General features: G+C 45.5%; 1 protein-coding gene across 1 annotated transcript in view; it reads right to left on the reverse strand.

Annotated features, from left to right (window-relative positions):
- Positions 1–6,416: 6,416 nt before the first annotated feature.
- The window catches only part of BFSP1 (beaded filament structural protein 1), a 39,634-nt gene continuing 31,066 nt past the window's right edge, over positions 6,417–14,984 (reverse strand). Inside the window, exons 6-8 of the mRNA XM_039256522.1 lie at positions 12,166–12,386; positions 9,493–9,578; positions 6,417–7,525 (exon numbers count right to left, since the gene is read on the reverse strand). Coding sequence (XP_039112453.1) covers positions 6,552–7,525; positions 9,493–9,578; positions 12,166–12,386 — 1,281 coding nt within the window. The 3' untranslated portion in view covers positions 6,417–6,551. The remainder of the gene's footprint in view (positions 7,526–9,492; positions 9,579–12,165; positions 12,387–14,984) is intronic.

The raw sequence follows: 14,984 nt of genomic DNA on the forward strand, positions 1-14,984 counted from the left end.
AGACAGAAGTGCTTAATTAGGGGAACTGGTGCTCTCATAGCCAGAGTAAGCTCTTGGATGCAAAGAGTTTAATTTGACAAAAATTTCTAAAAATCAAAATGCCAAGATTAAAGACCATGCTTGTAAGAGACAATAAGGGGTTCTAAAAACTCTGGGGGTTCGAAGTAACATCAGCACCAAGGACGATGGTTTGGTTATAGCCAGCTGGGTGGTTCCAAAGAAGGGTTCAACACAAAAGGTGGGGAGAAGGGCCAGCACTCAGCACGTGAGTGCTTAGGGAAATGGACAGTCAAGAAAACAAAAGTTGGCAGATGGGATCTAGAGGTGTAAAGCATAAGGAAACCCTCAGGCTGGTATAAAGGAGAATTCTAGTCTCTGAAGAGCTCAGGTCTGTTGAGGACAGAGCCCACTGCACAGAAAGCCATCCCCAGACAACACCATCCACCTGCCAATGGTCAGACTCCATGCCCACCCACAGCCTCCTGAGCCTTATTTGGCTTCCCAAGGACACTGACACCAGGAGAGGGGGTAACCAGTACAAGGGATACCAGCACCTGGAGCTCTAGGGAAACTTCTTTGCACTGCAAATTAATCAAGTAGTTCTTGAATTCTTCCACTAGTCTCTTAGGTATTTAGTTGCCAAGAGACCCTTTCCTTGGGTTCAAAACACGCCAGCTGAATTTGCTTTTGGATTTATAAGGGACCAGGAATCAAAGTTTAACCTGAGGCAAGTTCTCCAAGCCAGCCTACCAGCTTTATTTTTCTGTTAGAAGAGTCTTGCTGTTTTGAACCTGGGGATGGAATGAACCAAGTGAGAAATGTGCTTGGCCCAAGAGATGAAGACTTCATACTGCGAAGTTCCTAATGTTTGGTGCTACACAGTTTGGGGTAGCATGGGGGTGACTGGTGATCTCAGCCCACAGAGTTTTAAATGCCACCACAGCCAAATGAGTCTGAGAATTCCTTTGGTTTGATGTTAACGGACTCTGATTTCCACCACGGAGGCTTCAGGCCAACCTGCCCTCCCCATCCCAGTGTGTGTGACCCACCTCACAGTGCCTTCAAAGATGTCTGTCAGCACCCAAGAGGACACCCCATAGGGCTACTCCAAGCTGGACAGAAGGCAGAGGCTGCAACTTGTCTTTTTCTCTGGAGCCACTGACCACAGATGACAGATAAGTCACTAATAAATTCGTGATAGGAAGGATATAAGAATGTAGGTGAAGGGGCAGGTGTGACTAGTGAGGGTACCAGCACAGCAGTTATTGACCAGGGATGTATCTCATGATAGAATATACATCTCAACTCCAAAACCCTATTTGTTTGAATAAAACATAAGCCACTGTGGCTTTTTTTGTGGCATTTATTTGCTTTTATCCAAGCATGAGAAATCAAAGGCAAGCATTTTTACTATCAAGATATCTGCAGGGTGTCCTTTATCATCAATGTGTCAAATGTCATATGAGTTTTGAGGAAGGATATAAGAATGTAGGTGAAGGGGCAGGTGTGACTAGTGAGGGTACCAGCACAGCAGTTATTGACCAGGGATGTATCTCATGATAGAATATACATCTCAACTCCAAAACCCTATTTGTTTGAATAAAACATAAGCCACTGTGGCTTTTTTTGTGGCATTTATTTGCTTTTATCCAAGCATGAGAAATCAAAGGCAAGCATTTTTACTATCAAGATATCTGCAGGGTGTCCTTTATCATCAATGTGTCAAATGTCATATGAGTTTTGAGGTGACTTTGTTCACCAGCAACATCCCAACGACAAACCTATGATACAAAAATTGTAGGAAAGCTAGATTATAATGGAGGCTTGATGATTTTTTCTTATAAAATAAGCTTTAAGTCAAGGGGAAAGACCTAAATGGAACTTTCCAATGGGAAAGGAGAAGGAAGAAACAAGTAGAGACGCCAGGTTAGAAATGTCTTCTGGGGCACCTGGGTGCCTTAGTTGGTTAGGCATTTGACTTCAGCTCAAGTCATGATCTCACAGTTCGTGAATTCGAGCCCCACATCAGGAAAGCTCAAGCCCTGCTTCAGGCTCTACACTGACCGTGTGGAGCCTTCGTGATTTTCTCTCTCTCCCTCCCTCTCTCTCTACCCCTTCCTCACTCATGCTTGCTCTCTCTCTCAAAAAGAAAAGAAATGTCTTCTGATATGTAAATTAATTTTGTATTAGACCCTGTTGGAGCATGCCCTATATCATGGGTCAGCAAACCCTGGGACCCAATCCAGCTTTCTGCCTGTTTTTATAAGTAAGCCTTCACTGAAGACAATCCTGGGGCACCTGGTTGGTTTCAGCTGGTTGAACATTTGACTTGATTTCTTTCAACTCGGGTCATGATCTCACAGTCACGGGAGCTGAACATGGATTCTGCTTAAGATTTTCTCTCTCCCTCTGCCCTTCTCCCCTGCTTGCACACTCTTTCTCGCTCTGAAAGAATTTTTAAAAAAGGAAGGAATGAAGGAAGGAAGGAAGGAAGGAAGGAAGGAAAGAAGGAAGGAAGGTAAGAAGGAAGGAAGAAAAAGAAAGAAAGAAAGAAAGAAAGAAAGAAAGAAAGAAAGAAAGAAAGAAAGAAAGAAAGAAAGAAAGAAAAGAAAGAAAGAGAGAGAAAACAGTCACGCCTGTTCACTTTTATATTGTATGTTAGCATGCTTTCATGCTAAAGCAGCAGGGTTGAGCGGTGCCTGGGTGGCTCAGTCGCTTAGGCGTCCAACTTCAGCTCAGGTTATGATCTCTCAGTCCATGAGTTCAAGCCTCGTGTCGGCCTCTGTGCTAACAGCACAGAGCCTGGAACCTGCTTTGGATTCTGTCTCCCTCTCACTCTGCCCCTCCCCCAGTCATGCTCACTCTCGCTCTCTCTCTCTCTCTCTCTCCCCCCCTCAAAAATAAATGAACATTAAAAATACCCACAAAGTTGGGGGTGCCACCTGAGGGTGGGGGTTGTTGCTGGGCATGTGCCAACCAGCCATCTTAGGTTGGGTCCTCCCACAAGTGGAGTCTGAAATAAGGAGTTGAGGTCAAGTCACTTATTAGAAAGGAGCATCTATATACAGGGGACAGGAAAGTAAGGCAGGGATAGAAGGAAACGGATTCAGGGCGTATGGGTAAATGGGTTTCTCTGTGGTCATCTGGGGATCAGACCCCCCAGGGAGAGCGTGGGACATCTCAGAGCTAGCCCAATGGAGGGGAGTGGGAGTGGGGTATTTATGCAGGAGATCCTGTCCATCCTGATGGAGGGCGGCCCCTGGGAGCACCAATGTCCCAGTGCTCCCAACCTGCCGGCTATGATGACCGAGCACACTCCTACGGCCACGGGAGCCCCGGAGGCAGAGTTGCATGTGCTTGGCATGAGGAGCGTAGGGGTGCAGGCATGAACCAGAACAGCAAGGGTCAGAGAATCCGGGGGGGGCAACACCCACAGTGGCTCCCACAACAGCGGTTACCGGTCACCAACTCAAACGCTTGGCAAATGGAAGGGGTGAGCAGCTGGGATTCAGCTTCCTTACGGACGAGGCAGCTTCAGGAGACTCTCAGTCCTGGACCTGAGGCGGAGTCGGGGAAGAGGAGGCTGGGACTCTGGTGCAGCTGCCACCTGCCCGCCGGCACTTCAGGTACCCGGGGCCTTGTCAAAGCCCCAGCGCTCTCTTGCCACCAATGCTACCAGGAGGCCTGCTCTGAGCCCCATGCTTACCGACAAGAAATGCTTTTTATAAAATTAAAGCACTTGTTTTCAGAGACCTCAGGGAGAGGGAAAGCTATGCAACGAACCCATTCTGCAGCTCCTTGGGGAAAACGGAACTAAGCAGGAAAAATGGAGAGAAGGAGGCAAGAAAAGAGCAAGTGGGGCTCCGCGGGACTGGGGACTAGCCCAGCTACACCCTCAAAAGTGTCCGTTGTGAGCAGTCCCACATTCCACGTGGTGAGGCCAGCTTGAGGTTAAGGCAAGGCAGTCAGGAAATAGTGTTTTCTTGGTTCCTGCCTCCTTCCTTTATTTCATCTCCTTCAGCGTCCCTCTATAGTCCCCTTTATTTCTCCTCCTTAAAAAGGCTAAGTCCGTTCCTGCCCCAGGGCCTTTGCACTTGCAATTCCTCTGGCTGAATCCTCTTCCCTCAGCTCTGTACATGACTGGCCCACCTTGTCATTCAGATCACATGTCACCTCGTCCATGGGGTCTTTGCTTGACCATCCAATCCAAAGTAGACCCATGGTCACTTTTAGTTGGTTCCCTTCCTAGTATTGTTGGACCAATTTTTCTCTTAGTTATCTGCTTGCTTACGCACTTCCTCCCCCACCTTGCCAAAAATGTCCGGTTGTGAGAGCAGAATCACATCTGGTCTTTCTCTGCTGCCTCCCAGTGCCCAGAACCATGCATGGCACAGAACAGACCCTCAATCCATTTTTGATGATAGACTGAATATAAAAATAACATTTCTTTCCAAAGTGATACCCCTGCCTTTGAAAAGAAGAATATGAACTGAACCTACAGTCCACACAGTAAAAAGACTTCATGGGGGAAGAGATAAAGTCTTCAGTGGCTGTGATGTTGAATATAATATACACACGGATTCAAATTCCTAGTACATTCTGGGCTCCAGCTAATGGTTTCCATCACTCTCCTTTAAGCTTTTAAATTATAAATATTTCAAAAGTGTGCAATGGAGTGGGCCCTTCCATTCATCTTTTAGAAAGAACAACAAAAGCATATTTCTTTCTTGAAGTCAAAACCTCAAATGAATTCAGAACAAGGTTTTTTTAACGCTCTAAATAGAAAGAAAGGTGACTATTAAGTATTCTTTCTATTATTCATAACAAAGAAATAATAGAATGTAATTTACGACCCCATCAATTTTGTCTAATAACATGTCGCTGTGTTGCCAGATACTTTTGTTTAGGCAGATGCAATAATCCATTTAAGCACATTTACTCAGTGCCCACATGAGCATCTACATAGGGTAGGAGCAGCTTCTCAATTGGTAGAAGTGAAAAAAATTTTAGACTCGTAGTAGAAAAACAGATGCCTAGACGCAACATAGAATTTTTGTAAGGCTCTAGTTTGAAGTGGGGCACCTGGGTGGCTTAGTTGGTTAAGCATCCAACTTCAGCTTTGGTCATGATCTCGCAGTTAATGAGTTTGAGCCCTGCATGGGGCTCTGTGCTGACAGCTCAGAGCCTGGAGCTGCTTTGGATTCTGTGTCTCCCTCTCTCTTTGCCCCCCTCCCACCATACTCTGTCTCTGTCTCTGTCTCTCTGTCAAAAATAAGTAAATATTAAAAAAATATTTTTAAAAGATTCTAGTTTGAAGTAATTTGTTCGTTTCCTAGGATGTGACACAGGAAGTATCTATATGCACATGTGCATGTGTGTGTGTGTGCAAGAGGGCATGCAGACGCATGTATATTATGGTATACTATATTATGATAATTGAGATCATTGATGAACCTGAAAAATCTCCCCTATTAGCCCAGCACATGGTATATGCTCATAAGTGCTTGTTGGACCAAACAGGCAAATCCTACCCAAGGAACTACACAGTGACATTTGATTTTGCTTTCTGAAACCTGACCTCTGATTGCAGTTTCTGAGTGAGAACATTTTCAGTATCCAGACAAAAGGACATTGGGGACATACGCTGTGGCAGACGGCACTGGTGCCCCAATTAGATCCTCTTGACCCACGTATTTCCATACCCAATGTCCAAACGCCTGCACCTGTTTTTCTGCGCCTGAGGGTTTTCCTGCCCTTCAGCTAGTGCCCTGGGAGCAGCCCTCCCCACTGGCGGACCGGAGTTGGTGGATGGGTACTCTAGCTCCCTCCTCACTCGGGGGGCGGGGGGGGGGGGTGGTGGTGGCAGGAGGATAACTCTAGGGCATGTGTTCTACTCCATCCCCCAGAGTCCCTTGGGGCGACTGAGCTCCAAGTACCCACAGTGCTCACCGATCTGGCAGCATGCTTCTCATTGGCTGCCTTGCTGTCCCCGGCTCTCTCTTGCACACCCCTTCTGGCGCTTTCTGGGATCAGACCCCAAAGACACTACATTCAAATCCCTCCTTCAGGATCAGCTTCTCAGCGAACCCAAACTAAGATAGACACCTTTCATCATGTACCTCTAATAAAACACTCCTCCATGTGAACAGGTGTTTGCACTTGAAATGCAATAGAAAGGCACCCAGGGATCAACTAGCATGTTTCTGTGTGAAGTACAGACACTCGTCGACTCTCTAACGAGTCTCTCCGTGACCCATGATGAAAGGCATGTCTCTTTCCTTAAAGGAGCAGGGTGTGATGACCCCTGACCAGGGCAGCCCTGTCCTGAGCACGGCTGCCCCGCCTACACTCCCGAGGCCCCTGTTAATTAGACAAAGGGTGTGCAAGCAAAGAAAACTTTTTAATTAAGGCTTCATTAGCAATGTCAGAAGGGCCAACTATGGTCTAATCCAAACAAGGAACCTTCACTCTTTTGTCTTCTGTTCTAAAACATCAAGGCACTTCCCCTACAGTGGCCCCAAAGACACTGTTTCCCCCTGAGCCCAGGAATTTTAAGAGCTCTTCTCTCCTGCTTTCTTCTTGTTTGCCTTTGTCTTCCCAATCATGGTCTCCACAATGACAGCTGTTTCTTCATACGTCTGGATGCTCTCTGTGGAAAACTTCTCAATGGATTCCATCACTTCCACCTTCTCATACGCCAAAGTCCTGGGCAGACTTCTCTCCTGTGGGTCGCTGCTCCTAGCCTCATGTCCCCCAGATCCATCCGGACCGACCCCGGGCCTTTGAGACTGGGGTGTAGACGGTCCCTCTGGACCAGGTGGGATCACGGGAGAAGGCCTCTTGGACTCCTCCTCCTCCTTCTCCTCCTCCTCTTCCTTCTGGTCATCAGGTTTCTCCTCAGGTCCTTTCAGTTCTTCAGCACTAAAATCATCCTTCTTGTCGGCAGGATGCTGGTTGGGTGGCTTTCTGTCTTCCTTCTCCTGAAGATCGCCCTGTCCATTCTCCAGAGGGGGACCCGGCTGCTCAGGAGAGGGCTCCACAGGGCTGTCGCGATGCAGAGAGTCATCTTCAATAGAGATAACCACTCCACCTTTGGCCGGGATGGAGGAGGAACAGAACCCAGGGTCCACATAACTGGCATCCCCAGATACCAGCACGTACCGCCCTTTAGTGTAGAGGTCAGCTGGAGGCTCAGGTTCTTTGGGGCTTTTCACCTTGTCCTTGACCATCTTGAACAGTTTCCCAAAGGCTTTGCTTATCTGCCCTCCATCTGGCACGTCCTCTGGAGCCCCTTCTGGGGTTGGGAGACTTGCTTCTTCACCTCCTGATTCGAGCTTACATTCACCTTCTTCTTTGGGTACCACCTGCACCAGCTTTGTGTCTTCTGGACCTTTCAGTGGTATGTCTTCCAGACTCTCATCAGCTTTGTCTTTAGCTATAATCTCCTTTTTCCTCGGAATGTTCTTGGGAAGACCTTTCTGTCTTGGTTTTGCTGCTGTTATATCCTGCACAGCCCTAGTGAGATCTAAAAAAAGGGGGGGGAGGGGGCAGGGGCATAAGTCAAGTTTGTCAATGAAAGAGGAAGAAAATGTATTTGCTGGAAAATATGCTGTTTTGGAGACCAAGGCCTAGCACAGGGGTAGAGTTTACCATACATGGGGCAAAACGAAGAGGGGAAGATGCCTGGGTCTGACCAGAAGCGTTCATGGCCCCCATGAAGGTCCCAGCTCTGCAACCAGCCAGGTGACTCTGGACAAGTCGCTTGATCCCTCTGGGCTTGCAGAGAGGAGGAAAGCTACTGCCTGTTCTGGCACTCATAGTTTCCACCCCACTGGGCGCAACTTACTGAGACATTCTACCCCAATAACACTCGGTGTCCCCACCCCAGCCCCTGCTGAGCTCATGATGAATACTGATCTACAGGCTCGTCGATGGAACTCAATCTACAGAGTTACCCTCGCCTGGACTTCCCCAAAGGAGAGATGGCAAAGCTGGCTGGGCCTCTGGTGTGTTCTGAATGGCTTCAGGCAGGGGAATCAATCTCCCCTGCTCCACATGCATCCCAAGCTAAATAGATACAAATGCTCCTTGAGCAGCATCCCTTTCCTCCTGGGCAAGAGAGGAAGCAAGGTACTAAATTCAGAAATGAAAGGAATCCCCTGTTCCCAAGGCTGTCTTCATTTCTTCACACTAGCTAAAACGAAAAACTGAAAGTTTAAGAAAACATACACAATCTCGCCTTGCTTCATCCATGAGGCATTTCAACCTAACTCACACACAAGTTTCATCTCGAAAGTCTTCTCCATGCCCTCCCTCCATGAACCAGAGGATGACAGACAAGCAAAGGCATCTAGCACGGGCTGACTCAGAAAGCTGAAATGAACCATGAAGCCATAAGGGCGAAAGGGATGTACAAAGAGACATGTCAAAGATGGCCTGCTAGGGGCAGGTGTGGGGGAAGCGGGGGGCTTGCAGGAACCAGAGGAAAAGGCAGCCCCCTGTTCAAAATCATTAAGAAGTTCCAGACAGTGGGGCACTTGGGTGGCTCAGTCAGTTGAGCACCCGACTCTTGATTTTAGCTCAGGTCATGATCTTGTGGTTTGTGAGTTCAAACCTCACATTGGGCTCTGCACTAACAGTGTGGAGCCTGCTTGGGATTCTCTCTCTCCCTCTCCCGCAGCCCTTCTCCTATGCATGTGCATCCCCCCAACCCCCACCTCTCAAAATAAAATGTTTTTAAAAAAAATACAGTTTCAAGACAGTCACAACCGAGCACCACACCAAGTGTGTGCTTGTCCTTGTGTGTACAGGGCCCTGTGTGTGGTCGCATTCTCCTACAGCCAGCCCTGAGACTGCGGCCCCCTTCCAACATGTTCTGACTCTGAAACCCACTTCCACAAACTCCTCTGAGCTCTCTGAGGGACATGGATTTGAAGGCACCATAGGTACGAGCAATCAGCAGCACCCTCTTCTTGTCCCCTATAGCACCAGGGAGACTTAGCTGTGAGGTAACATCTCTCAGGTCCATGAAACCATCCCCAAAGGACCAAATGTTGAAGGCAGAAGCCATGCTTGCCAACCAAGCTGGTTCTGCTTGGTTTTGAAAGGAAGAGAAAAGAGGGATAATTGAGCGTTGACTCTGCCCCAGACACTGCATTAATAAGCACTTTTGCACAGCATAGCTCATTTCCTTTGCTAAAGTGAATATTGAATTATATTTCCCCCCAATTTAATGCTTCAAGTTCAAGGATGACATTCCCAAGGTGGCCTATCCCCCAGTCTGATTTTTCTCCTTGTAAGCTTTCTAACTCAGTCCCTCAGCACCTGTGGGAGTGAATCAGAGAGGGAGAGAAGACCTCACATAAAAGCATTTAATTTTCAAGTGGATCAGAAGGAAGCATACATGTTAAGCTCAGGAAGAGAGCCGTTTGATTTTTTCCCCCCACTTTTCCATGATGGAAAATAGCAGAAGCCAGGGTTAGGAAGCATTACCTTTTCCACCAAGCCGAGAGCTAAGAGAGGTTCCATGGCTTGGGGTGAACAGGGCAACAGGAGTGTCAATGAAGGCGGAGCTCAGCCTGGAGAAAGAACCAGAAAGAGGATGGTTGCCATCTTGAATTCATCAAACCAAACAGATGGTGGGGGATTAAGAGTGAGTCTTTAATGTGAGCAAAAATGAGGAAAGCTTTCTCTAAATCACACTATTCATGAAACATACACACACTTATACAGTAGATGAAAATGTGGAAGATTTCTTTGAGCTTGAGTCATACACTGTGAAACACACAGGGGAATTATAAAATAGGGATTGCTTGTAATCTAAAAAATGCCACTTCTCTGTTGAACAGAGTTTTTGTTTTTGCTTGTTTTAATAAAAAAGTAGTAAGCCCAGGTGGAAGTATTTAGGGCAAGCAGGATATGGTATCTCCAACTCTTTTTTTAAAAAATAATATGCATTATATATAAATAGAGAAAAAATTGATTAAGCAATTGCGACAAAATATAAACAAGTGGTGAGTCTGAGAATAGAGTGTTCAGGAGTTCCTTGTTCTGTGCTTGTGACGTTGCTATCAACTTGAAATTACAACAAAATTCAAAGTTTTAAGCAAACCAATGAGAGGGCTATCCGATGACCCTTTTGTGAAGCCTTGCCTTCAAAACAAAAATCTTCACACAGTCACTTAAATGCCAGTACAAGGCGTATTTCCATGTGTGCATAAAGCGTTCACTGTGACGCAAATATAATTTAGGATTACACAACAATCCACTGACCATAACTAGAGAAAGAAAAAGAAAATCTTGCCTTCTCTGCTGAACATTGGATCACTCATGGCCAAGACACAGCACTCTAAGACAAGGAAGGAACTGCTCCTAGTGGGGCAATCCTGGATGCCTCTCTTTCAATTCAATCTAAACTCCCCAAATCAGTAAGACTTAATCAAAGAATCACAACTTAATAAAGTGAGAGACCTTCTATGAGGTAACTTCTATGAGTCCCCAATCTGCTCTCTGAATAATATCTATGGATACGGACATGGACATGGACACAGATACAGATGATGTGGATGTAGTTATAAATAATGCAGATGCAGATATGGATAGATGCACATGTACACAACACAGGTGAGCACAGACATGATGTAGGTGCAGACACACTTGATACAGGTACATGTGTAAGTGTGCACAGACATGAAGATGACATAGATGCAGGTGTAGATGAAGTATGAAGATGCAGATAATGTAGATGTAGGTGTAGTTGTAGATGTGGATGTAGACGATGTAGATGTGGATGTAGACGATATAGATGTGGATGTAGACGATGTGGATGTAGGTGATGTTGATGGAGGTATAGATATAAATGTGGATGTAGATGGTGTATATGTGGATGTAGGTGATGGAGATGTTGATGTATGTGATGTAGATGGAAGTGTAGACGTGGATGTAAATGACGGAGATGAAGGTGCAGATGTAAATGATGTGGATGTGGATGTAGATGATGCAGATGGGGGTGTAGCTGTAGACAGATGTAGAGGATGTAGACGGAGGTGTGGTTGTAGATGTGGATGTAGAGGATATAGATGGAGGCGTAGATGGCATACACGTAGACGGTGTAGATGTAAGTGTAGGGGTAGGCGGAGATGATGTAGATGTAGGGATAGGTATAGGTGTCCGTTTAAATGTAAGTGCTGTTGGTACAGGTGCAGATTATATGATACAGAAGTAGATGACATGCACATGTGGATGTAGATGCAGATGTAAGTGTAGGTGTCAGTACACCCAAATGACACAGAGTAATGATGGAGGCTGTAGGTTTAGATGATGTAGAGATAGAGGAATAGAGAGAGAGAGAAAGAGAGATAGGGGGTAGGGATGGGGATAGTGATAGGGGATAGGGAAACAGACAAGAATAGGGGATAGGGACGAGATAGGGATGGGGATGGGGGACAGGGATAGGGACGGGGGTAAGGATAGGGACAGGGGATAGGAATAGGGACAGGGATAAGGACAGGGATGGGGGACAGGGATAGAGACAGGGATAAGGACATAGGATAGGAACAGGGGTAGGGGATAAGGATACAGATAATTTCTCAGTGATCCTGAAGTTAATGGAGCTTAACTCACAGCTCCATTATGAACGAGACCAGCCAGTGCATTGACAGTCACATTACTGACCTGTCCAGGTGACAAAAACAATGATAGTAGCAGCAGTAATAACACCAACACCTCCGAGCGCTTGTCGAGTGCCAGGCACTGCATTAGGCACCTCACCAGCAGCATCTGGATAAATACTCCCAGGCATCCCACGTACTAAGACATTTATGTCCCCAGAGGCCTGTGGGGCCCAAAGCAACCTTCTCCATGGGGTCTTTTGCAACCACCCTACTTAAAATTTCAAACATTCCCACCATCGCCCCATTGCCACTCCCCTCTCCCCCGTCACAATTTACTCCATGGTACTTGTCATCTGTTACAAAGCCACCCGTCAGCTGCCTCCCCAGCTAGCATTCCAGCTCCACGAGGCCATGGGGTCCTGACTCCTCCCCTACCACCTGGGACAGTGCCTGGCACACAGGAAGCACTCATAGAGGACCTGGGAACTAAGCCAGCGGCCAGGACGTAGAGAGAGATGCACCGCCTCTGGGCCGTGCCCGTCTGTGACCGCACCTGTTGCCCTCATTCTCAATGATCCGGTGGTACCGCTCCAGCTCATTCTTCAGGGTTTGCTGGGCGACCACCAGCTGCCGGCAGTCATAGGAAGATCTCTCCAGGCTCCTCTCGGTCTCCTCAATCTCCTTCCGCAGGGTTTCGATCTGCTCGTTATAGAGCTGAATCTCATCATCATAACACTCGTGGGCATCTTTAATAGCGTGCTCCAGGGCCGCTGTCTGTGGGCAAAAGACAAAGCTGTAAGGAAACCCACCCTGCTTCTCCCCAGGACACAGACGTCTCAGGATGACAAACCCAGAAAACAAAAAGAAAACCTGTCTGTGGAATAAAGTGTACAATTCAAATAAACTAGATCACTCATATTCTGAGTTAGCATAAACCTGGCTAAAAGATAAATAGAAAGAGGGGTGCCTGGGTGGCTCAGTCGGTTGAGTGTCTGACTTTGGCTCAGGTCATGAACTCGCTTTTGTGAGTTTGAGCCCCGAGTTGGGTATTGTGCACTCAGCGCAGAGCCTGGAGCCTGCTTGGATTCTGTGTCTTCCTTCTCTCTGCCCCTTTCCCACTTGCACTCTGTCTCTATCTCTCTCAAAAATAAAGATTAAAAAAATTAAAGATAAATAGAAAGAAGTCCACATACTAAATAGACAATATGCTATTTTCACTGAAATAATGAAGTCAGGGGCAGGTGCTCCTTGTTCTTATTTAATCACTGTGGCACTTTAATTTTTCCTGATTTCTAACTAGTAGAGTTACATATATGTTTCAGTAGCTAAACTGTGTGGATGCACTTTTGTATACGTAAAATAGCTTCATGGGGCGCCTGGGTGGCTCAGTCGGTTAAGTAAAGTAGCTTCAGGCTAACACTATTTAAATACTAAGGCAGAACAAGTCCAAATTAAGGTAGGAAAATAGAAATATGACAGAATATAAGGTGGTCTTACAGTCACTTTAAGAGCTCCCACCAATGCACAAAGAGCCACATGTGTCCTTTTTTACAATAAGCTCAGTATGTGTGCAGTCATGACTTTTATAATCACATTTTCCCCAGTAGAAAAGAATTCACCGTGCCTTATCAGTCCTCAAAACAAAATGAAGCAGAGTAAACCAAAAAGTCACTTGTACCTAGAACATCCCAAAATTCACTGCACATTTGAACCACTGGAGGATGCTATTAAGCTGCAGATCCTGACTCAGCAGGTCTGGGAGAGGTCAGCGGCTCCACAGTTCTAACCAGTGTCCACACGACACCACTGGTGCTGGTCTCTGGCCCACACAGTGAGTCATGGGGGGCTGGACAGGTATCTGAATTCAACTTCATGTATGTTTGCCACAAGGTATCTCACATGCAGCTGAATGTGTATGTTGGACAAATCTAGAGGGTGATTACTCCTAGGAGGACACCTGATTCCTCACTTTTTTTTAAAAGTTTATTTCTTTATTTTGGCGGGGGGGGGGAAGGAAAAAAAGGAAGGAAAAAAAAAACCAAAGAAACAAAAAAAAAAAAAAGAAAAAAAAAAAAAGAATAAAACCAAAAAAAGAAAAAAAAAAAACAAAAACAAAAAAAAAAAAAAAAAAAATAAACAAAAAAAACAACCAAGAAACAAAAAATACAAAAATTAAAAAAAAAAAAAGACATAGAAAAAAAAAATTACCAAAAAAAAAAACATTAAAAAACAAGATAAAAAAGATTTAAAGAAAAAAAAAAAAAAAAAAAGAAAGAAAGAAAAGAAAAAAAAGAAAGAAAAAAGGAAAAAAAGAAAAGAAAAAAAGAAAGAAAAAGGAAAAAAAGAAAGAAAGAAGGAAAAAAGGAAGGAAAAAAGAAAAAAAAGGGAAAAAAAAAAAAATAACCCAGGAAAAAAAAAACAAAAAAAAAAAAACCCCATAAAAAAAGACAAAAACAAAAAAAAAAAAAAAGAAAACCAAAAAAAAAAAAAAAACAAAAAACCAAACAAAACAAAAAAAACAAGGGCTGGGCCCGATTCAGACAGGCCTATCACATGCTTCTTCCCTGTGGAATTTGGAAAGGGAGCTCAGAAATAGCAGAGAGTTGATGGCAGGATCATATAACTTTGGGGCCGCCATTTTGGAGTGGCCATCTTTCATAACGTGCCTGGAGAAACTGAGAGAGGCAATTCTTCAGAGGGGCAGAGAAATGAAGCCTAAGGGCAAAGGAGAGCAGAGATGAGAGAGCTTGTGAGAGAGAAGAAAGAGAGAGATTAAGCAGCTGCCTCAGATCCGAATTCCTGGTTCCTGCCCCACACCTTGTCTCAAATTTCATCAACCACCTTTTTATATCTTGCTCCTCTTGGGGGGAAAGTACTATCTTCACAGTGGAGAAACCCGGCAGACACCACCTTAACCAAATGATCCAAGTTACATCACCGGCAGAAAACACGCCCACATGACACTCCCCCGATGAGACACACTGAGGACACTTTCCCTCTATGCATTCCAGCCACAAACGCATAGCCTCAGCTTAATCCTGGAAAAACATTGGGTGGCCCACAAGGAGGGACATTCCACAAAATAACTGGCCATCAATGTCATGAAAGACAAAGAAAGGCAGGAACTATCCCAGATTGGGTAGACTAAGGAAACACAACACCTAAATTACAAGTAGGATCTGGGACCAGAAAAAAACGTTGGTGGGGTATTTGTGAAATTTTTGTCAAGTCTCTTACAAGGATGCTATCGTTGTTAATTTCCTGATCTCGTACTGTGGTAGTCAAGGTGCTAACACTTGGGGAAGCTGGATGTGCTATTTTTGCAGTGTTTGAGAACTCTAAAATAATTTCAAAATAAAGTCACAGTGTACC

This window comes from Hyaena hyaena, unplaced genomic scaffold (assembly GCF_003009895.1).
Source record: "Hyaena hyaena isolate Hyena2069 unplaced genomic scaffold, ASM300989v1 scaffold_579, whole genome shotgun sequence".
NCBI lineage: Eukaryota > Metazoa > Chordata > Mammalia > Carnivora > Hyaenidae > Hyaena > Hyaena hyaena.